This window comes from Phalacrocorax aristotelis, chromosome 6, assembly GCF_949628215.1.
Source record: "Phalacrocorax aristotelis chromosome 6, bGulAri2.1, whole genome shotgun sequence".
Classification (NCBI taxonomy): domain Eukaryota; kingdom Metazoa; phylum Chordata; class Aves; order Suliformes; family Phalacrocoracidae; genus Phalacrocorax; species Phalacrocorax aristotelis.
This window is the reverse complement of record NC_134281.1, coordinates 6,296,555-6,320,730: the sequence shown is the minus strand read 5'-3', so window position 1 is coordinate 6,320,730 and position 24,176 is coordinate 6,296,555. Positions and strand designations below refer to the sequence as shown.

The 24,176-nt window shown below is 42.6% G+C and overlaps 1 protein-coding gene across 5 annotated transcripts in view; it reads left to right on the top strand.

Annotated features, from left to right (window-relative positions):
• The window catches only part of MITF (melanocyte inducing transcription factor), a 111,504-nt gene extending 88,420 nt beyond the window's left edge, over positions 1-23,084 (top strand). For 2 of the 5 annotated variants that reach the window (XM_075095676.1, XM_075095680.1), the window contains 8 exons: positions 1,250-1,477; positions 2,616-2,699; positions 4,084-4,179; positions 9,970-10,087; positions 13,309-13,383; positions 14,421-14,496; positions 16,149-16,296; positions 18,999-23,084. In XM_075095676.1, the coding sequence (XP_074951777.1) occupies positions 1,250-1,477; positions 2,616-2,699; positions 4,084-4,179; positions 9,970-10,087; positions 13,309-13,383; positions 14,421-14,496; positions 16,149-16,296; positions 18,999-19,400 (1,227 nt within the window). In that variant the 3' untranslated portion in view covers positions 19,401-23,084. The remainder of the gene's footprint in view (positions 1-1,249; positions 1,478-2,615; positions 2,700-4,083; positions 4,180-9,969; positions 10,088-13,308; positions 13,384-14,420; positions 14,497-16,148; positions 16,297-18,998) is intronic. The other 3 variants (XM_075095677.1, XM_075095679.1, XM_075095678.1) reach the window with 3 other exon arrangements.
• Positions 23,085-24,176: the final 1,092 nt, after the last annotated feature.

Sequence of the window (24,176 nt, the reverse complement as noted above, 5' to 3'; positions counted from 1 at the left end):
AGTTGCTTCTGCTGTTTTGGGGTAGCTTGTTTATGGTGCTTCCATATGTGAATCCCTCAAACTGGAGTAGCATAGAGCAAAGGATATTGCAATCGCTTCTCTCGCAACCTATAAGTAGTATGCTGGAAATGCTTGAGTATAATCATTATCAGGTGAGTTGTTATTGCAGACTTATTTTACAACTTGTTGGTAAGAAGGCTTAACATTGTACAGGAAATCTGCGATCTAGTATGCTTTATTTAATTTCTTCCACATAAATAAGTGGGGAGCATACATGGTCACTTGTAACAGCAAAACTCACTTTAATGGAATCTTCTAAGAGTATAATTATATTTGGGTTGTTTTCTACCTTCTGATAAAAACACTAATGATCAAAGAGAAGAGACAGAGAGTTTCTAGGATATGGTGAAAATTTCGTATGGAAAAAACCTGCCTTTCTTCTCTTGCTTATTTAGGTTGTGTGAGACTATTTCCGTATGAGGTTTTTCGTATTTCGTATATAAAAAAAATCCTAAGGACTGAAAAGTTTCTTAAATACAAAAATAGCTGTTGCTTAGGACAGTGATTGATCTGAACTGAAACACTTCTTTTCTTGCATCTTATTTGCATAATGTGTTTATAAACAGGCTGTCTTACTTGTATATGATTTGGGCCATATATCTGAGATATAAATAATTTGTAGGCAAAAATAATGGTGTTTTCTTTTTTTGTTAACCAATGTGTTACTTTAAAAAAAAACAACAAAATAAAAAAAAAACAACCCAAAGCCAAAAAAAAAATCAAACCTTTTGAGCTCTTGGTTACTTGACTTCTGATAAAAGGTAGCAATCCATACTGTTTGGTTTTAATTGGTAGCTACTAAGAAGTAAAATGAGTCCTGCAGTGCAACTTGTTTCTCCGTATTTCAGTGAAAACTAAATGTCGCGTAGCTGAAGGTCTGAATGGATAACTGTCTGTATGAACTAAAACCTGAGCATTGGTCCTCAGTGAGAAATCTCATGTTGTAAAAAAATAAGTGGAACTTCTTTGGTTACCATTAATAAGTCAGTTATTGAAACGCTAGCTCATAAACTGATTTCTTGCCACCGAATGTGAATTAGCGAAGCGCTGTTGACCCTCGGAGCTGCACAGCTTTGTACTTCAAATCAAGTGCTTAGCTGGTGTGTATGTCACAAATATATATCTCAAGTCGACGGCACGTATCATGATGTTGTAAAACAATAAAGCACTTTTCAATTGTGTCATGCAGGTGCAGACTCACCTTGAGAATCCAACCAAGTACCATATTCAGCAAGCCCAGCGGCAGCAGGTAAAGCAGTACCTCTCTACCACTCTAGCAAATAAACATGCCAACCAAGCCCTGAGCTTGCCATGTCCAAACCAGCCCGGTGATCATGTCATGCCGCCCGGAACTGGAAGCAGCGCGCCCAACAGCCCAATGGCTATGCTTACCCTTAACTCCAACTGTGAGAAAGAGGTAATATGCTCTCGCTGTATATGGTCTTAAGTAAAATGGAATTGCAGTCTGCTTGCTTTCTGTTTTAAACCGTGTTTGCTTATTGTTAAGATGTTATGTTTATCTTCTCTTTCTGAACTGTTCACTTTGAAAATGTAACTACCTCTGTGTCTGCCTGATTAATATATATATTTGGGTAGAACATTTTGGCAAAAAACTGCATCCCTCTAATGTCCTCTTTTTTTTTTTTTTAACTATTTTAGCTAGCTCATGCTTATTAAAACTCCTCTATTCTTTTTTTTTTTTTTTTTCACCCTTGCTTGATGCATGCAGTGAATAATTGACCTTTGGAGAACACAAAGCAGTTTTGTAAGCTGTAGCTTTCTGGAATAATGTTATTTATGGCTCGTTTCTGTAGAAAGAGCAAAGAACATAGCAAAAATAACTGAAAAACACAAAGGTTTTTGAGGTAATTCAGTTCTTTTTACAGTAAAATTTGAGCAAGTCTCTTGCTTAGCTGGAAGGCCAGATTATCCCAGCTAATATACCCTAAAATGTTCATGATGAGCTCAGTGCTGCAAATATAAGACTTCACTAGCCTATGCCTAGAAGTCCTTTGCAACCTGTCTCAACCTTTGCTGCAGAAACTTAGTTGGATGTTGCATGTGTGCTCAGGTGCTGAACGAAGATGATTTGAAAGATGTTAACAAGTGTAAGAATCACATCGATATTTTTGTAACATGGCAAATGGGAGACAATTGTAGAGCTCCTCGTGTCCCCCCCATCCTCCCCCCTTCAAGCCTTGGTGCCAGATCTTTAATACAGATGCACTCTGTGAGGAAAACGTTATGCAACTGTGAGAAACAGTTATTACAGAACATATTTTGCACATGCAAGAGAAATTACTTATGCTCCATAGCTTCAAAAGAAACAAAAATCTAATAGTTCCATCCTATCATCCCAGATGTACCCAAATCTTTTTTTTCCTCAAGATATTTACAGCTTCACTTTGCTGTGTCATCAGGCACATGTGTGCATGACACTGTTTCAATTGTGCTCTTTTTGGGACTGAGACTGTGCCATGAACTCAGATCCATGCTTTGCTTTTTCTTTTTTTTTTCTTTTTTTTTTTCTTCTTTTTTCCTTTTTATTTCTGCAGGGATTTTATAAATTTGAAGAGCAAAGCAGGGTTGAGAGTGAGTGCCCGGCTCTGAATACACACTCACGAGCATCATGCATGCAGGTACTGGATGACACAGGAGCTGGAGCACAGGTCCCCTTTCTAATGAGCATGTTTGAAGTTATGTTGCAGAATAAACTTGCCCCGTAGCGTCTTTAATAAGTTGAATATAAGGTGTATTTAAGGAATGAAACAACCATGCTGTTTATTAGCACTGATGGCAGAAGTGCATTAAGACACCTGAAGAGGGCTAGTGCTTTTCTAGCACTGTAGTGCTATAGCAGGAGGACATATCGACCATGCTTTAAGGTCTCACTTCAGGAAATCTTTTCTAATGCAGTTTTCCCAAGACTGCATGTATATGTTCTTGTCCTGATAGTCTTGTAAGACTACATTTCTATGCAGATCACACTTGCATTGAAAAAAATAATACGAGAAGGCTTTAATCCATCTGTGGTAAAGCATCCTCAGTAGTCAACCTTTTTAATTTTTAAAGTTTTTTTTCTTCTTTTTTTAAACTAAGGGGTTTTTATTTCTAGTAACAAGACTTCAGATATGGGCTGTGTAACCACTAGTTCCTTTCATGCCCTCACTTCGAGTCAGTGCAGTCTAATTCATTCACATCTTACTGGAGCCAATACAAAAATCCCATGTACTACTTCTACCATCAACGTTATGCACTGATTTTGTAGATGACTGTCATTTAAGCTCCTTTTTTTATAGTGAGCAAAAATGAAATAGTCAATTCTGCAGGACAGTCTGGAGCACCTGCGTAGGTGCTTTGGAGGGCTCCGTTTCTCCTGACCGTGCAGGAGCTTACAGAGGCACCTTCCAGCTCGGCCCCAGAAGGAAGATGGCTTGCACCATCTAAAATCATCTCCGAGCTGCTCTTGGGTGGTGCTTCATGGGAGGGTGTACAAGGGACATGAATCCAATGGATTCTGTTGTGGAGGGCGGCAGCCTTCTCCCAGCAGCAAGCCTTCGCTCCCTCTCCTTCCCCTGCAGGTGTCAGGGTCTCCGGCATTACCGTCTGTACGCAGGTTTTGACCCCACAACTAGAGGCAAGAGGTGGAGGGTAGGCAGGCAGTGCTGCGCGGGGGAAAGGGATTCACGTCGTTAGCGTAGCTCGTTCTACGGGGAGATATCTCCTCCACTGTTCCTGGGAGGAACGGTGTGCTCGTGGGCAAGTAGAGCAAGGTGACTGCTGATGGGAGGGCTGGGTTAGACCATGAAGCCTCAGCTTTGTCATGACCTGACTGTCCCATCTTGAATAGTGGGAGTCGTGGCTGAGGGATTGGATTTGGAACGTGGTAGAACTGCATGGACACCTTTGCTTGGGCCCGCGCTGCAGAGAGCCAGCGTGTGGTTGAAGTGCTGTGTCAGGGCTCTGTACCCTAGCGGTTTTGATAACTGGTTTGTTTTTCTTTGTACACCTTTTCTGCTGCAGATGGATGATGTGATTGATGACATAATTAGTCTGGAGTCAAGTTACAATGAAGAAATCCTTGGCTTGATGGACCCAGCCCTGCAAATGGCAAATACGGTACAGCGGTCCTTTCCATTTGGTTTCCCTGTTAAGTGTAATTGTCTTTTCTTGAGAGAATGCAAAACTGTAGCATGACTTTTTCTCCAAGTAATTAAGGAATTATTGTCCCATAAAGGATAATTAGGTTTTCTTTGAAGACTAAGGTACAGAGTTGCAATGAAAAATGTTAATTTAAAAACACAAGCTGGGGTCAGGTCGAGGGAATACAAACAACAATTTTACTTTTCTTATTTCAAAGTCAAGGTAGTCAGTGAGAGGATTCTAACAGAGGGTTGAACTGGGCTACCAGGAGTGAGCTCATACCCATCAATATGAAAGATTGCCATGGACATTATACTTGGCTTCAGAAAGCCTAGAAGGAGCCTCCAACACCCCAGGTTCTTGTATTTTAACGTGCTCAAGTAAGAAATTGTATGCCACACTTAAGCACATGTTAGCATCCCTATCCAAAGTTGCTCAAGTTTAACTGTTAGCTCTAGCATCATAGCTTTAGCTTAACCCGATTTCAAATGGAGAGAAGTCCCTGGCTAGATGACAGCAAAGATCTTACAAAATTTAGGGGGAGGGAAAAAAAATTTAAGAACAACTCCCAAAAGGGGAAGGAATATAGAAGCTGGAAAACTGAACGGATGAAAGGGACGTAGGAAGCCTATGACAAAAGAGGAGGACACGGAGGTGCGAAAGTTGGTGAGCGAGGTAAGGTGGACGTTACCTGAGTGCTGTTTCTGTTTGCTGATTCACATCACTGTGAGCATTAATAGAATCGTACTTCTGGCATAATCTTATTTTGGTCTTTTGTGGAGGGTAGCTCCAGTGAATTTCTTGTCTTGGGCTTAAGTGCTGTTCGATCTGGCTGAGTAGATGTCTGCCAGTGCTGGCACCGGTTTCTTTTTTTATCTAGTGCCAAAATGTACAGCTTACCACGTAGCATTGGTTTTGTAGCATCGGTTTACATTTGCTGACATTAGTCGTCTGATGTCATGTTAACCTAGTCCTGTGCTCCCACAGATTCCCACAGCCCTCTGAGACCTGGTACATGCTGCAGGAAGCAGCCCACCAGCATCCCTCGCTAAATAGTGCCCTTTGAGTAGGCAGAGAAATAACTGCAGAGTCCTGCCAGAAAGAATGAATTTATCTTTAATCTAAGATGACTAGAAAAGTGCATCTGTCCTGCTGTTTTGAGAGGAAAACTTAAAAAACCATGAAAAGACAGTTTTCAAGATAGTTACTCTTTTTTTATGGAGGGTTCAGGTTCTTCTGGAGTCCTTTCTCTGAAGTTCCACTGGGTTAGGACCCGTTAAATTAGAGGAGACTTGGATTTGTTTGTGCTTTTCTTCCTCCCTCATTTCACAGGGACCTCAGCAGTGGCTCTTTGCTTCCAGGCAAGGACATAATGGTACTCTACACTCTTCTGGTGGAGGGAGTCCATGTAGTCAATATTTAGGGTAGTCTGTATCCCTCCTGCTTTTGGCATGATGGCAAACCTTGTAAAAGCTGCCTGCTCCGCATTTGTTGTGAAATTCAATAAACTGCCCACTGTATGTGGTGAAGCCTGTAAAACAAGGGTATGGGATAGGAGAATTAAGACTTCCTTACTTAATACAGTTAAATTGCTGAAGGCAAAGAGCGTATTTCAATCTCTGAATTAACCTGGTACCAATCCTGAGGCGATGGAAATTGAACCATGTTCCCCAACTACTTGTTTGGAGGGGAAAAAAAAGGCTGATGTAACAGACACTTTTCTTTTGGAACGCAATTTAGCTCTTTAAACACACAACATTTTACTAATAAGGAATTAATGTCTGTAAACTGAGCTAAGTAGAGGTGGAATAAATCATGAGAGGAAATGGTCTCTAAAGAGAGACAACCTATAAATAGCTGTGCTGAGACTACGACAAAGGCTGCTATTGTTCCATAACCAACAAAGAATAAAAGGACCAGTTTGTTGCTTTTGGTAACAGTACTTAATTGATAAGCAAAATCAGAGATTTCTGTGTAGAGCGACCTAAGGGAAGTTTCCAAGTACCTCTTAACTGGAAAGGGCTTTTTGGGACTAACTGCTTGTGGAAGTGTTTGTAAACTTTGGTATTGGGTCACAAGTTAACTGGCTTTGCTTCTGTCATGAAAAAAGGTACCACAAAATGGTCACTAGTTTGCCGAGAGGATTTTCTGCATGGACGTGACCTAGTGATTGAATTGCTAGGTATTGGGTGAAGTACTCTTGTATGCCAAGTTGGAATGACAACTAATTCATCCAACTACTCAATTTCTAGCAAGAGTCTGGCGTGGAAAGCTGTGTGAGTACATGCAGCTCCACTCCTAAATGTGCCTTTCCTGTGGAAGTTAAACTACAGAAGTAGAGAGGAGTCTTATTTCAGGGTCTGTCGCTGAGTGTGTGCTCGTAGGTAAGGGAACAACACAATATGTTGTAGGCTGCATGAGCTGGGGAAGAGAATCCCTCACCTTAGTAGCAGCCTTGTTGATCACACAGCTGATGTCTTAACAATTTATATAGAGCCCGGATGACCGGAGTGCGGGTGCTTTTTTTGCTGGAGTAGCGGAGGAGAAAGGAAAGCCTCAGCCTCCCCTGAACGCATGCTACGATGAGTCTGCAGTAATAATTACCATATTTGAAATTTCTGTTATATAAAACCAGTAACTAGTTTGTGCACCTTGTGAAGCCAAGGCCTAGAAACGTGACATGTCACGAATAAAGGCTTTTTAGACCATGCTCTTTCTGTGAAGGTAACAAGCTAAGTCTGGCATAAGCCGTTCTTCCTGTGGTTTACTTTTTGGGAGAGTAAAGGTAGATGATCTGAATGATGCTGTATCTAAACATCTTCTTAGCCAGATGTGGCTAACAAAGCCTTAAGGGAAGCATATTTAAGTTGGAAAGATGCTAGTTTGGTGAAGGCAGGGAAGGAGCTCCTTAGCAACAGAGAAAGGACATGAAATTCCATGTCTTTCTCATGAGTTTTGAGACTCACACTTTCCCAGTGAAATGGCTGTGGGGGTTTTGAACACTTTCCCTTTCCTTTGTACTTGGGGAAAGGGATGAAAGGTTCAACTGTCTTAATAGATTAGAGTAGAAATGTTCGCAAACAATGTTGAATTTTTTCCAGCTTCTCCCAATAGGAGGCATTCGAAATAAATGCCAGGTGTTGCTGCATTGTGTCCATTATAAAGCCTTTTCTGGGTTTTTTTGCATTTTTGTTGGGTTTTGCCCCATTTCAGCCTGTGACTGCTTTTGTGTGCTCACAGCACTGCCAACTTGTCCAACTCAAACCAATACCCTCAGCGTAGGGGTCCTCTCCCCTTTCCAGTTCCCTGAACTCTGCACTAGTAACTATTGGTCTTACCTTAAAAGTCAGCTAATTTTCATTCCTCTGGGACCTGGAATAGAATTGGGAACAGAGAATGTGCCTCAATTTTAACTTACCTTTAACTGCAGGTGTTTTAGCCGTGTGAGATGGGCTGAAGTGTTGTCTCCACTTCATATTTTTTTAGGTGGAAGGGGTTGTATTAAGTTAGTCCCAAAGATGCGACTTGCAGCCATCGTGGAGAAGAGGCCTCTCAGAGCCTTATACTGAGTGTGGGCCATACACGTGGTCACGCTCGTAGTAAAGAGTTAGAACTGAAGCTTTGACCTGCGGAGTTCAGCTTGCTGAGAAAAGTAGTCAAAGAAAGAAGCCAATCAATCTCTTTGCTTATGGATCAGTGATTTAAGTGATTTAAACTGAGATTGATGGAATCTATCTCTAATGTAAATTTCCTTGATAAGCATTCATGTGTACACGCAAACCTGCAACGTTTATCAGCTGTGCAAATTCTCCCTTCATCTTCCTTTATTTAGCTAACGCTGCATCAGCAGTGCTCGTGCTTTGGTTGTTGCGCAGCTCTTGGTATGGTTCCTCTGGTGCTTGCAGTTTTTTCTGCAGGACTTCAGCATGCACGTTCAGCAGCTGCTGCCTGCGTTGCATTCCCCTTGCATGGTGATTGCTTGCACAGGTCCTGTTTATTTGCACAGAAATCTGGCACAGTGTTGATGCTTTGGGGCGGGGGGGAGGGGAGGTTGGGACTCGATGGAAATCCAAACCTGTTGTGACAAACAGGGTCCACCTTACAGTAAGTAAAGTAGCTTAATGACCTTGACTATTCTCCATGTTTAATTATAACCTAACTGCTTTACCCAGGCTTTGAGACGCTAGTTTTAGATTTCGGGGTGGGGGGGTGGGGTGTGTGGATCTTTTTTTTTTTTTTTTCTTTTTTTGTAATTCTCTGAAATTCCTAATTAGATTTCACATGTCTGGTTCTGAACTTCAAGTCCCTGGGCTACAAACAAGTTCTTTGTGCTCTCTCCATGCTTAGGAGCATGAATAGAAAAAGCGCATCCAAGTCAGAAGGGTGTATGACGCTGTTGCTGTGCCTGTGTCATGGTTGCATTTGAGGGGCCAAGAGATACAAGGGTCAGCCTTGTAGAGCAGTGAGAGAGGAGGAGTAGTCACCCTGACATTAATGCGGATACGTCACAACTTGGACCATAGTCTGTGATGGACAGCTGTGACCTTAAATTTATTATAGATATTCCTTTTTTTCCCCTTCTTTTTTTTCTTTTTGTATTGCATTCCAGAGCTAAGGGGAGGGTGAGTAGTTGTAAGGCTGGATCTTGGTGAGAATTCAGTTACATTTTTCACTTAAAGATTGAGTCAGGAGACTTAATTTTTGTTGTTGGCCACTGTCTGCTCAAGACAAGTATCAGCATGGCTTCTAGTTGGTGGTACTTCAATGGATGCACATCAACTTTCTTCTTATGGTAGTTCCAGATGGCAGAGAAATTTTCTTAGGTCTCAGTCTGGGAAGGACCATCACCAGGAGTTTAATAGTCCAGGCTGTGACTCACTCCATTGTATTCAACAGCATTGTTTACATGGGTGTAGAGGTAATACTCTAATCTCTGCAGGATCAGTGTCTTGGAGGGATTGGTTTTCTTTGCAGCAACGATGATAAGAAGTATTGCTGCTCAGATAAGATAGCAGAGTGTTTTATACCTGTCTTTTCAAAACCTAGTTTGAAAACAAAAGAGAGATGGGTAAAATAATACACTAAGGATAAACAACTTTAAAGGGATAGCTTTGATAAACATTGTTGGAATACTGTCCTATTTCTGTACAAATCTCCTTGCTTAAGCATACCTAAATAAGAATAGCAGAATGAACAAGTAATTGAGGATACTTAATGTCAAAATAATCTTCCTCCTACTGGTGCGTGTTCTTGTTACATAAGTTAAAGTAAACTTAAATGTTTTCTGTGTAGGTAGCTTTCAAATCACATGAAAAATGTGATCGATTAATACAGTGTTCTTCCTCAAGCATGTGACAACTTGCTAAGTTCTTTCACTTGCATATTCCTGGAAAGATGGTGGCTTCCTCCACGCGTGTTCCGTAGGCTCTTCCAGATTTTTTTTGAGTAAGAGAAGTGATGGGGGTACACATGTAATAGTTTCACTGAAAAATAAGGAGCAACAATACAGCAAGATTGTCAGCATGTTACCTCTTCTGCGTATTCTCTGTCTGCATATTCTTGAGGAGAGAAGACAGGATTTTCCCAATGTAGGTGTTTTATTCCTCATGCCCATGTGTATCTGTGACTTTTGCGGACCTTACTGCATGCTGTGCTTGCACATGGGAAAGAGCACAGATTTCTTAGCAGATCCTAAGTCTGTTCTTCTATACAAAGCCTTTCATAAGGGCAAACCAAATTATCTTTTTTCTTGTTTATCTTTTCCAGTTGCCTGTGTCTGGCAATTTGATTGACCTTTATGGCAACCAGAGCATGCCTCCTCCGGGACTAAACATCAGCAACTCATGTCCAGCTAATCTTCCTAATATAAAAAGGGAGCTCACAGGTAAATATGTCTATGATACCACCTTGGAGCAATAGTGTAATTGTTTTGAATTCAGGTGATATTGGACATAATTTCTGTTATGAGAGAGAATATTTGGATGAATAGTTACTTTTTGCTTTGCATTTTTTAGCAGACGTATTAGCCTGCAATGCAGTTCTGTTCGTGTGTGGGCACGTGTGTGTTCACTGTGACAAATCAAGATCAAGTCCGTGGTTGTTACAGTGAAACATGCACATTGAAAACGTGTCACAGGAAGCTTCCATGCATCTCTTGCAGAGCTGTTTTCTAGGTTGGGCTTATTGTTTGCTCTGTCAACACCAAACTTCAACAACTTCATGTTGTTGAGTCTCTGTGAGATTCACGCTGAGGCCCTACTCTAGTAGGGGAGGGCAGTAATGAACAAATAGCCTGTTGTAATATGAAATCTGGACACCTAGATCCTGTAAAATGTAAAATTAGCCACTCAAAAGAGAGTGTGCACCTCTTAAATTAAGATGAAAAAGAAGTATCCTGTAAATTTCTTGTCACGTCGGTTCTTCCAGCAGTGCTCTGAATAAGCCATGGGAGGCAGGCGGAAGGGAGGGGGACACTAAAAGCTTCTTTCTCTCAAGCACATGTGTACAGAAGCTAAATAGTTTCAGGGAAGAAATAAGAAGTTCCGTATTGTCAAGCATGTTTTATTTTTGGTGTTCTGCCTCACTTGAAAGGCCTATAACCACATGTAGGCTACAGTCTACAAGGCAAGTTTGTCCACAGGAGGAACAAATGGAGATCCATTCCTGAACCAATGACAAAAATCATCTTAATACCCAGAAATAGCTGTTCTTAAGCCCAACAGGGAGTCATATTGTATGCAGCATGGTAGAGGCATAGTTTGTTTCTTGTCTGTTGTCTTTCTGGGTTTCTGTTGTGAGAACTCACAGGCTGACTCAGTTGCAAAGCAGGTTCTGGGCAGGAATTAGTTTAAGTAGAGCAGTTTTAATAGCCCAGGAGTCAGCTTCTCAGGAGGAAATGCCACGTCTCTGAGCTGGCGGATATTTGCATTTATATGTCTGCACAAAATCTGAGCTCTGCACCAAATGAAGACACACAAACTGCACAATAATTTGTGGCTACTAAAAAAAGAAAAGCTTGTACAATGATGCAACTAGGTTAAAAGGAGGGTGGGAGAGGATGAGAACTACTCAAACTCCTGCATTGCAGACGGTTTCATTGCCCCAATTATAGAAAGTTAAAGGTGGCTGTAGACTGCAAACTAAACATCCAACTTGTCAGATGTCCAGGCTGATGGATTTACTGTAGATGGTTGTGTAAGACTTCAGGCAAAGACGACAAAAAGAGAGGGAAAATTAGTAAGTGAAGTGGTCTTACGGAAGTCCTCAGGACATCAAAATAGACCTGAACTAAGTTTAAATGTCGATTTGCTACACTCACCTGTACACAGAAACAATTTAGATGAGTGCTTTTTCTGTTCAAAATATATGCTAGCAGATTGCATTTAATTTAGGAGAGCTTTAGGCTTAGGCATTAAACTAAACAGCAGCAGCTTTGACATTGATCTGGCCAAGCTGTTGTGCAGAAAGCACTATAGATGGTGCTTTCTGACAGCCAGTGATTTTAAAATCAGCATGTTATTGCAGGAAGAAGTCTTTTGGTTCTTCATCTCCTGATTTTGCATTTGGAACTAGGCTGGAGAGAGCTTGCAATATTTAAATCTAGCATTTGTCCGAAACCTTTCTCCATCCTACTGTATAAACATCAAAACTATGAAGAACCAAGAAAAGTCAAACCTGTTATCCCTGCATCTGATGTTGATGATGGTTGTGACTTCTCAGCTGTAGTTACTGAAGCATTTGACAGGAATCCTGCTCGCCCAGGAGTGCAGTTTACATTGGTTTTGGCCTTACAAACCCCGTATCTGTTATACAAGGCAATGTCGGTTTAAGTCCAAATTTCATGGAGACATGCGATAGTCTTTAAAGTCTTTTTTGGGGATCCTTTGGGAGCCTGGCATAGATGTCTTGTTGTAATGCATGTAATATTGGGGTAGCTCTGTATTCTGAGTAATGAAGTAGTCAACCTCTGTTACTCCGAAGGGAAACCCTTATCACCTGTTATTTTGAATTGGGCGGGACATAGAATCATAGAAACATAGAATGTCCTGAGTTGGAAGGGACCCGCATATTCCATATTCCATAAAAATAAAAGAATACAGGAAAGAAACTTGTTGGACTGAGTGAGGGCATTTGTTTCCATAATGGGCTGTGTGATCACATGTTCACTTGTCCTCCCTGACTGACCGCAAAACTAAATAATGCTTGCTGCATTTGAGACCTGAATGCAGCAGGGCAAGGATTAGTGACCTTACCCTTTTTAAAAATTAAAAAGGATAGAGCAAACAAAAATAATTAATTTCTTGAGAAATGTAAGATCAAATGAGAACTGAAAATAACCAATTTAGGTATGCTTTTGCCCACACTATGGCACGCTGAAGTCCTATAGTAGACGTATGGAGCAAGGTTAAGAACAGTTTTGAGTGGAGGAGACAGCCAATGTGCAGCGAGGTTGTCATTATTTTTCTTTTTGCTTTTCCTGAAGCAAGGACCATTGTTTTCTAACAATATTGCTAGTAAAGGTGTTGAATTTTTCATCTCTTTCATATAATGAGAACAGTTAGTGTAGCTGGAAAATACAGTCTTTTTAATAGGTCGCTTAAATTATACCTTGACTGTTATGGTGATGTGCATGCACGTGCCACAGAAGGACGTAGCCTTAATTCGGGTGACTAGAGCCTCTGACTCCCGACTGCTTCACATCCTGTGCAGGTAGCAATGCAATAAGCATGCTGCTCCTCTGGTTCGGCTTCTGTGTGGTACGTAAGTGTGCGGGCTGTATGTGAACGCAGGAGAAGGTATGCTGGATTTCAGCAGTTCGTTGTCCTCAAATACCTTGCTGAATCAGGGCCTCTGTGGGAAAGGTTCTCATCGCAGAAGTCAGTACAGGAGGCGTGGGAAGAGGTGTTCCGCAGGTGCAGGGGGACGTTCAACACCAGCGTTGCGTTTTGGCAATCACAGCTTACTGTATGGGCCCTTCTCACTCGCTGGAATGGGTGTAATAATTGGTTTGACAGACATCGATCAGGCTTCCTGCGCAAATGTTTCACAGGCTGAAACGGTGTGTTTGAATTACTTTAATTCTAATTACTTCATTCACATGCACAGCATGTATTTTTCCTACAGAGTCAGAAGCGAGAGCATTGGCTAAGGAGAGGCAAAAGAAAGACAATCACAACTTGAGTAAGTTTTGGTTCTTCACATTTTGCACCAATTCTAGTAATGATTTTAAGCATTAAGTGTTCAAATGCTGGTGGGTTAGATCCGATTGAGACGCTGCATGTAGTGTATAATAACCAGTTCACTATGTTATGCCATAGATCAAATAACTCAAATGCTTGTGAAAAGCGTGCTTAAATCTACTAGTGAATTTTAACTCTATTTTTGTTGTTTTTTTTTCAATAAGCCAAGCGAGCAGGTCGTTGTTATAAATGGAATTATTGGGAACAGCATTTGATCCAGTTGTTTTGTACAAATCCACCTTGCACAATTTTGCCTTTTTATGTTTTGTTTAAATTCATCTAAAATCTTCACTGTATGGCCTGTCTGACTTTAAACGTCAGTGTGCACCCTCAGTGTGGCAATTTTATTAAATTCCATTTTTGAAGGGAACACGTACTTGCAAGTTGGAAAAACACGTTTTAAAATAATGACCATCTTATGACTTACAGGATCCTTACGTTGCCCTTTAATATCTATATTACTAGAAAAAAAGGAACTGTTTCATGCCTTGAGCTGTTCAGAAGCCTTTTCTATAGCATGAAAATCTAATGCGGGAAGGTTGATATGCAAGTTTGACTTCTGGATCTTCAAAATGTTGCATCTGGAAGAGTATTTTAAAAACGAGACTATACATTTTGTCCCTTTTCCTGCTTTGGGATTTCCTTGAGCATCTAAGTTTTTGTCTCTGAATTTCTGTGATGTTTCTCCCTAGGAAGATGTTCACATCTCAGTTGAGCCCTATGCTAACACAGCCTTCCAGCTTTTTAGAGTTCAGTTTAACTCTCCCACTTCAGCATCCCGCATTTTTACAGTATAGACAGAATTTCTGTCTTAGTGTGTCCGTGTGTAGGAGAGCAAAATAAATTACTCTGTCACTAGATTTTTAAGCTTCAGGTGAACATTTCAAAGGCGCTTAAAGAAATCTTTGATGAAAAACTGTATATGTTTTCATTAAGTGTGAATATTACTTGTAACATTTGTACTGTTTTTTCCTAAAGTTGAACGAAGAAGAAGATTTAATATTAATGATCGTATAAAAGAACTAGGCACTTTGATACCCAAGTCAAATGACCCGTAAGTATAATATGCTCAAGGAGACTGTGGGAGGGAAGTGTAAAAAGAAAAAAAAAAATCTTAGATAAGAAAAAGAATTTACAAAAGAAAAATATTCCTGAGTTTTCTTGTATGATCTTGGCACTCTACGACTATAGAACTGCTTGAAGATTGCATTATATTTTTTGAAGATTGTTTTTGGGGGTTGTTTTTTCGTTTTTGGAGCTTGCTTAAGCTTATACTAATTTGATGATTTTTCTCACAAAACAGTCACAGTCCTGTTGTGCAGCAGCTCAGCGTCTTGCAGACCCCTGTGCTTTGGCAGGGCTGGGGTTGATGCTAGGAGTGACTGCCTTACCAGAGGTCGAGTTGTCAGGAGGTGAAACCTCAGTCTAGTCTCCCTGCTTAGCTGGCTGGCTGCTTCTCTTGCTGAGTGATTCTTTTAATTTATTAGATGTCATAGCTTGACAAGATAAAATCAATCCCTATTCTTGTGAAAATGGAGGGCAGTTCTTCTGGGAAGCCACCGTATTCCCCTTCTGTCCAAGAAAAACCAAAAATAGAGAGCTGTGTGTTTGATCACTGATGATTTGCCAGTGTTTGTGGCAGTTTCCCAGCAGTTCCTGTAGGTAATTTTACTACCTTGTCTTATCTTTACCCAACACTGATTCAGTAGCAAGGAATCCCCTTTGCTCTGGAGCTTGAAAGTCTCTCTTAAATCTGAATCAATGCCCCATGACACTTCTGGGGAAATTTTCCGTTATTTCAAGGCACTTGCTCATGGAGCAACTCATAACTAATCTTCAGAGAGGCTCTTCAGCAGGCAGGGCAATTTTCCTCATTATCAACCTACAGGGCAGGTGGATCTTTGGTCTGATAGTCTGTACTAAACCTTTTTAAGGCGATGCACGGGAGAAGATGCTGCAGGCAGCCTGTCTCTAAAGTAGGTGGGGAAGGAATAACGTGGGAGAAGCAGTATGGGAGCCACGTACCCCCTGACTAAAGAACCCTATGCTGCAATGTGGCATTTGTCTTTTAGCCGGAGTTTAAGTTTAAAGCACCTGAACATGCTGCTGTATTGGGCTCTTCTCTTCCTACTGTAACACAGCAGTGATACAGTGCCACCAGGAGGACTATTGCTTGCTGCTTCTTGGGAGCTAAAGGGCCTCAGGTATTTCTCCCACAGAAGCACCAGGTCATATGTGGTCCTTTTAATCCCCCAGCTGAAATCAGGCATCACCCACACAACAAGCCGTGCGAACTTTGAGAGGAGTCTTGTGGGGCGTTTGGTTTTTTGTTGTTGTTGTTGCCTTGCAGCCTTGCCATAAGGCAACGAACAGAGCCCCTGGTCTTCAGTCGCTCTGCACAGTGCAGGTCCCAAACTGTGCAGGAGGCAGGGGAACGGCCCGGGGGGGCTGCGGGGAGCCTGGGCGGCCGCAGGGCAGCTCCTGGGCTCTGCGTCCTTCAGCTGGCTGCAGTCTGGTGCGCAATAGCTGCGCTCTGGCCCCCTCTAGTGCATTTCATATACCTTCTGTATTCATAAACTCAGAATAAATATTAGCCAGGTGTTATGTATATATGAGGTGTATTCGTAGCTGCCCATGTGAAGGTAATGACTGTAAAATAAAGCCTCCCTGAGAGCCTTAATTCTTCCTTTTTTATTCATTTCAAAGGGATATGCGCTGGAATAAGGGAACTATTCTAAAAGCGTCCGTGGACTACATCCGTAAGCTGCAAAGAGAACAGCAACGCACGAAGGAGCTCGAGACCAGACAGAAGAAGCTGGAACATGCCAACAGGCACCTGCTGCTCAGAATACAGGTTTGCTGATAAATAAGTTGCAAATGCTCTTGACGTTGCAGTGTGTAACGCAGATAATGGTAACTGAAGCTCGCTTGCAGAAATATGGGTTAGAAGGAGCCACCATTTCAATAAATGGTGACCAATGCTGAGATGTCTGCAGAGATTTTTCCACGAGAAAAACAGGATACGTTAGCTTAAAAAAAAAAAAATAAATCCCAACACTCTAGTAAAGCACATAGGGCTGGTTGATTTTTGTTCTGCTCTGGCCAGAGTAAGTTGCAAACCATACTATATGAAAGATTTGTATGGTTTTTGGTTGGGTGTTTTTTTGTGTGTGTCAGACCTAAGGAATTGGGACTTCATGTATGATTTATTTGTTGATAGTGGTCAAATTCAGTTCAACTGTTTGGCACTGTGTTCAGTTTAGTTTTCTTGTTTGTGGGGTTTTTTTTTTGGCCTGTAGCTTTAGTGCTCCTTCTGAAGCAGTTTCAGATGAATCGCAATAAATGAAATATTTTTGTTTTGCTCATGGGTTTTCTAAATTGTGTGGGGACCAATCTAGGCCCTGTCTGTCAGAGAAGCTCTACAGATTGCAGTCTTCTACATCTAATCTCTTATTTCTTCTCCCGATCAGCCTCTCCCCGATGCTCTGCAGGAATCTGTCATCTGCTTTCTGGTGGAGAGTAAACATTGCTTGCAGGGCAAAATGGGCAGGGAGAGCAGTATGGGTGTCAGACACTGCAATACTGTATCTTGAGTCCCCTGGTATCTTGGGGACTGGCAGCCTTATTTAATGTTGAGGCTGCCCTGGCTTTTCTGAGAGCAGTTGCAGAGAAGCACGCCTAATGCGAGTGCTCCAAGAGTTTTTGCAGCAAGACAGCCAAGAGCTATGGATGTTGAGCTGCTTTTTTTGTCCGAGGTGCTATCGTTGGTTTTCTCGTTCCTTGAAGTCTGTGGGACTGCAAAAGAGTTCTCAACTCTGAAAAGCAGTGGGTGGCATGAATATTTTTTCTCTGTGGGTTGTTGCCTTGTTAGATTGACACAGGTTCCCAATAGCCTGTATTACACAGAGATTTAGGGGTGAGAACTCTTTCTCTAATTCCTCTGCCTTCACCTCAAGTTGGATAGGAAACCTTAGCCTGGCGGCCCACACAGCTTTCGTTGTCAACTCCGTTCTCTGGGTGGGCAAAGACAGCTGGATATCCACCCCTCTCCATAAAAGAGTAATTAGTGTATCTACAACTGGGTGTAAGAACACCTAACACAAAGGCAGTGGTGGAGCAGTCCAGCACGTCTGTCTGTGCGTCCCAGATATTCTCGAGTTGCCACTCACCTGCAGTGCGACCAGCTGAACTCTGCAGGCAGGCTGCAGCGTGCCAGGCTGGCTGCTGTGTCCGGCGGCCCCTGAACCACAGCATGGCTAATCCACAAAGGAGATAATGAAGCTAGAAATACCTGAGAGTCAAGTGTGGAAGTAAACAGCTTTAAAATAGAACAGGCTGGGTTGATCTTCAGCGCAGTTTTTGTACTTTGTTGAGCAATCTGTTCGCTACAGGCGATAAAGGCGCGCGACCCTTCTTCAGAGCAACATCAAGCAGTGGTATTTCAAAGCTAAGTCAGATCACTTTTTAAGCACCTTTCATCTTCCTTTGCATTATCCATCTGTTCTGGCTCCTTCAGTCAAAATAACATAAAAAACCAGACCCTTGAATAATGGACAATACATCTGGCAGCAAATAACCTAAAGTCTGTATTTTTGTGTTGATTCTGATTAAGCCCAGAATAAGGAACTCCTGATTTTGGCATGTCAGCTGACGGAAGAAGTGCTTCCTTCTTCCACCTTCTCCATTGATCTTGCAGTGTGCCGTTACAAGCTTGTTGTCTTAGCTTGAAAATGGAAAACAGGCTATTAATCAACCTCAGTGATAGGAATATCCAGAAACAGTATCACAACAGTGATTGTGATTGCCTAATATAATGCATAAGTAGAAGCAAAACATCTCTCTTACTGCTGCATTTAAAAAAGGGCATTTAAGCCAATTCTTCTATTATCTGTCTTCAGTCAAGTGCATCTGTGTGATTAAATGTGAAGGTGGGATTTAAAGTTTTCATGAAGAATCCTGGCTGTGTATGAAGTCTGAAGCCTTCCTATGACTTGTCTATAATTTTCCAGTGCAGGAATAGTGTTGCTCAGTTTTGGCTGACCTCTTCAACTTGCAACTCTACCAGACTTGTAGAATGAAAAATGTCCCTTCCAGTTTCTCAGCAGGAAATGACAAACATCACGTAGGAATGCTATACCTTCACATATGGCTTTTTAAAAAATACTACGTGCACGCTTCTGCTACTTCATTTCTTTTCTCAACTTTTAAATGCTTTCCTCATCTGAGCTGATGCCAAGCTTACCTACCGTGGCGCTGGTTTGAGAAGGAGCCTGAGGGGGAACGGTTCCTTTCTGCGGGGCGCTGGGTTTTGGCTCTGGCGTAGGTTGTCAGGAGAAGTGTGAAGGGCCTGTGTGGGGTGGTGTTCACCCACCTCTTGTTCAAGAGAAAATCTGCAGGGCAGAAGTGTACGAGGTGCAAGCTCTTCTTGCTGCTGCCAAAGGAGGAAATGGTTTGTGTACAGCAGAAGGAAGCTGTGAGATGCAGTACACACGAGCATAAGATGACAGGTTTTCCTTTCAGATTGTTTTTTAATTTGTCCCTTATCCTCCTTCACAGGAACTTGAGATGCAAGCTCGGGCGCACGGACTGTCCCTTGTTCCATCTACAGGCCTTTGTTCCCCTGATATGGTCAACAGGGTCATCAAACAAGAGCCTGTGCTGGACAACTGCAACCAAGACATCATGCCGCACCACACAGACCTGTCTTGCACTACCACCCTCGATCTCACTGACGGTACCATCACCTTCAGTGACAACCTCGGAAACGTGACTGAACCGACCGGCACTTACAGTGTTCCTGCAAAAATGGGATCCAAACTGGAAGATATCTTGATGGACGATACCCTCTCCCCCGTCGGAGTGACTGACCCACTACTTTCCTCCGTGTCTCCTGGAGCATCGAAGACGAGTAGCAGGCGGAGCAGCGTGAGCATGGAGGACACCGATCATGCTTGTTAGCATATACTTGGCACATCTTTCATAAACTGTTTTGTTTCTTGATCAGTAGATTAAATAATTTACCTTTTGTAGAATTTTTTGATTTTTTTTCCTTGTGCTTTATCAGTAGCCCAGTGTGTGTGTGTGCGTGTGTATATATTATATATATATAGGATTTTTTTTAGACTTTTTGTGAAGAAACTTGTATATTCTATTTTAAAACTACCAATGCCTCCAACATATTGTACAGCATATGTACAGTGTCTGTGAACTGGATTCGCCAAGAACTTTGAACTGGTCAAATCTACTCAAAGCAATAGAATTACAAATGAAGAGTCTGTTTCTACGGGGGGGGGGGGGGGGGGGGAATCGTAGAATTGTAAATGCAACCTATTTACCTGGAAACAAAATGTAAAGTTAAAGAATGTAAGAAACAAAAAAGTCCAATTTGTAATTGTATTAATTGAATAGTGCTGCCTTAAAGATACAGTGTCCCTCAAACTGTTGGTCTTTACATGACAAGTGTTTAGGGAAAAATACCCACCCACCCTACTCCACTCAGAACACACGCAAGCAGAGAAAGGTGTTAAGACATCCTGATTGTGTTGGTTGTGACATAAAATGCTGTTGCTGAAAATTGCAGGGAGATGCGAGTCTCTCTCTGAGTGCCATTTAATTTTACTCTGAGCTGATTTGGGTTTTCCTTTTGATCATGGTTCCAGTTTTTCTTAGATTTTCATTTTGTTTTGTAGCATACGTTGGTGGCTCGCCAACAGTAACCCAAGCAGGAGCACTGTAAGTGGGTATACGCTCTTTGGACAAAAAAAAATTAATACATTTTATCAGCTGGGCACATTATGTTGTACATATCGAATTGGCTTTATTTTTTTTAAATTGCGTTGTACAGTTTATTTTGATTTGCATGGATTCCTTAGTTATCCTCAACTTTTTGTTTTAAATACATTTGTATTTCATTTGTAAGATTTTTGCCTCTTAATATTGCAACAATTTTTTGACATTTTTAAAACTCATTGGAAGTTTTCTGCGTTCTTTGTAAACACTTGAAAGGAAGCTTTTATGCAGGGTTCTGTGTTTTAAGAGAGATTTTGAGAATATTTTGTATATTACAGTCTCACTTTGAAAATGTTTTTAAACACATTTAAGGTAGAGTACAGATTTAGATTAGGTAATAAAGCAACTCTGTAGAGAAACTGAACTTACATATTTATTTTTAGTGATACAGAGAAAAGGTAGTAATATGCTTGGAAACATAACTATGTAGTTAATATACCCGTTATAGTAATTTGTGGTTTATTTCAGCACTGGAGCTGACGTAAGAAAAAAACAAACAAACAAAAAAAAGAGTAAATTACTGTATCTGCAAATAACTGTTACTTGATAACAATGTTATTAACTTTAAACATGCAACAATGTTGTAAAAGTAGTTCGGTGCATTATCTACTCAAGTGTAGTCCTATGCAATAACGGTAGTTATACTTGTATTATATCGAGCCTAGGTGTTTTACAGAGGTGACATGTGGTGTTCCGAGCTAGGCGGACTGAATGGATTTCTCAGTAGCAGCCTCCAGCTGACTCGCAAGCGGCAGGCAAGCACAGCTCGTTCAGAATGAAGTGCCTTAAACTCTAGTTGTAGTCTTCCTCGACTAGCACTGACTGAAGTGTGGCATAGGAGAGAGCTTTAGAGTGATGTTTTATAGGACGCTGAAGTGTAGCATGGTGCCTACGTATAGAGAACAAGAGCTTCCTGTTCTCCCTTGTGCTACACTGGAAATTCCATAGGATAAGTGAAATGGTTAGTGACTTGAGTGCCAGTTTGGCAAGCTTTATAAGGAAACCTTGGTCGCAGCGTTAGTGTTCAGAAATCAAATGTGAATTGGGTAGGGATGGCACAGCTGGGGACAACGTCGGGAGTTCCCGTAGCCTGCGGCGTGGCTCGCTGAGCTTTCACCCAAACGTTTCCCCACGGAAGGGTTCTGGAAGCGTCCCCTGCCTGGCACCGCTCCGATCATCAGGCGTCCTCGCGCTGATGGCAAGAGCGCGGGGCTTGGCGGGGACGCCGCTTGCTGTTACGGTGCTCTGGGGTCTGCGCTCACATTGCTGTTCCTGTGGCTGTTGCTGGCTGTGTCCAGCTGTCTCCGTTCCCGCTTGAGCGGCGAGCTATGTGTTAGCATTGATGCAACCACCGGGTTGTGGCTTTTTTTCCTCTTTTTTTATTTTTTTGAAGGAGGAGCTGGAGTTAGATTATAATGATGCCTTCCCCCCCCCACCCCAGACAGCTTTTGGGAATGTGTCTTTCCTAGGGTACAGAAGCTCTGGCCCAGGGCAGGACCTGGGAGCCTGCAGGGTGCACTGCAGCCCACGTGCTCCCGGGGCAGGGAAATCCCCTGCAAGGCAGCCGTGCCGTAGTTAGCTCCGAGTCAAGCGTGCAGGTACAGGCTTCTGGTGCTGCCGTTTGGTAACGGTGACAAGTAAAGAAAATCAGGGCTGTAAAATGCTTGTAGCTGTAACACAAGGTTGCGTTACCCTTCCCCATTAAAATGGGACAGCTCTGCAGCATTGTACGGAATCAGGGTGTGCATGCTCGAGTGTGGTGACTGAAAACCACTGAATATATTGAATAAGGCTTTTGGTTTGATGCCCATGCTGGGCATTCAGAAATTGAAGTCTAGACTGTGGTATATAAATATTTTTCAAGCTTACATGAAACACTGGTACTTGCTGACAGCCGTGACTTCTGATTTTTGGCTACGTGCTGTGTGGAGATGAGTTAGGATTCAAGGAAAACTGTTGTATCAAGAGCTGGATTTCTTGATAAAAATCGCTGTGGCCCCAGCAGCTGGGTTGTGTGTTCCCTGTACGTTGTGTTGCTCTGGGGTAACATATGACTCGGCTGTGCTCTGCTCGCTCTTCACCCCGTGTTTCCTTAAGCTACAGCCCTCCTCTGAGTTTGCCCACCCTTGGAGTGGAAGCATGTTGACGCTGCTGCGGTGGGGACGTCTCCAGGAGACACGGACCTCCAGGCGGGTGTGAACTGGAGATGTCTCTGCCCGTTTGCGCATGGTGGAACGTGAGGCCGTGACGTTTTACAGGGGATCAATGGCAGAGAACAGAGACGGCAGTTAAAGGCAGGATTTGGCATGAACAAGGTGGAGTGAGATGGACAGAAGTTGTTGCACAGTCGGGTGACGGTGTCCTGTGTGACACTGGGCCGGCGGTAGCTTCCCTGAGCGGGTGGATGGGATTCCTACCAGTTCTCACTTTGCCAAAGCCATGCAACAAGCAGGAACATGCAGAGTACCACGAAGTTCTTCCTTACTGCTTTTGGCCTACAAAGCAATATTTAACTCTTACAACCTGTAAAAGCAAAAAGAAGGTACATAAGGAAAGCACAAAGCACAAAATAATGCACTTACATTTATGTTGTTTGACATAAAATGCACTGGGGGGGAAGCTGATGTTGATAATAGTATAAATACCTATATTTCTTGAAAAAGTGACATTAATTACTGCCTCTTGCTATGATGCTTGGTACTGTAATGTTGATATTCATCTGCTGTTGACTGCAGCAATAATTTGTGTATGGTCCATAGCACTGTAAATTATGGATCAATATTAATGTATCCAATGAAATAATTTGAACTGTTGTTCTTGATAGATGGATTAAAGCATTTGGTTTTTCACATGTGTCTGTGTAAGCCACTCGTTTTCCATGTACGTGAACCTTGTTTTTTCTGTGCATTTGAAGGCCCAGCAGTGCTCCTGTGTCTGTGACTTGGTGGTGGATGTCTCCGTGTTCCTGAGCTGGTGTCAGTCAGCATCCCTGCTAGCCCCAGAGCTGTCTGGTTGTGTCTGTATTGCGGTAGCACAGCGGGGACAGAGCTACGGATCAGGCCGCGCTTGGGCTTTGGAAATACACGCCAAAGTGGATAAACCCAAAGCTTGCAGTCCAGCATAAGGAACAAAATAGGTAGACATGAAAAAATGTCATTGCCTTTCCCCTCCCGTGGGCTCTTGCCTTTTGCCTCCCTCTCTTCTCAAAGGGGTGTCTGCTAAAACCGCCCCCGGCTGCACTGCCCTTGCCCTCCCACCAGCTGCCCCGTGTCAGGCACAGGCTCGGTGAGGCCTTGGGGTACCTACACCTCTTTGCTATGCTGTCGCTCCTGCGAGGTCACCTACCCACAGCAGTCCTACCCAGAAACACCTCCTCTGACCTGTGCATGGGGAGATCCTAGTGCTGGCTCTGCTCACCCCCGGGTCACTCCTCCGAAACCTCCGCTCACCCTACATGCCAACAGCCGCTCCTGAGTTGTGCTGGGAGTTGCGGCTAGTGCCGGGTAGGAACCAGCTGGGGTCTCGTTTTTGTCTTCCCATCTCCATTATTTTTCCCTGCCTCTCTGTTGCTTTCATCCCTTCTGGTCATGTTCTTCGGCAGGCTGTCGCTTCCTGTGCTCACAGCGTGGAGTCCTCGCCGTCTCTGTGGACATTGCTGCACAGCAGTGGTGGTTAATGCGTATTATCTCATGGGTTTTAAGCCCTGAATACGAACAACAGAAGCTTTGAATTTGGCCTGTTTTGAAAATCTGATACCCTATTAAGGGGTAGAAATTCATCTGCAATTAAAAATGACTAGGTGTCCTGCATCACTCAATTTAAAAACCAACCAAACAGAAAAATGCTGGGTGAAGCTACCTGACTTCGTTGGGAATAGAGTAGAAAAGCCCTGCACCCTCTCTGGAGAAGGTACTAGAGTTGAAGCCTTGTGAGTGTTTCCAGCAA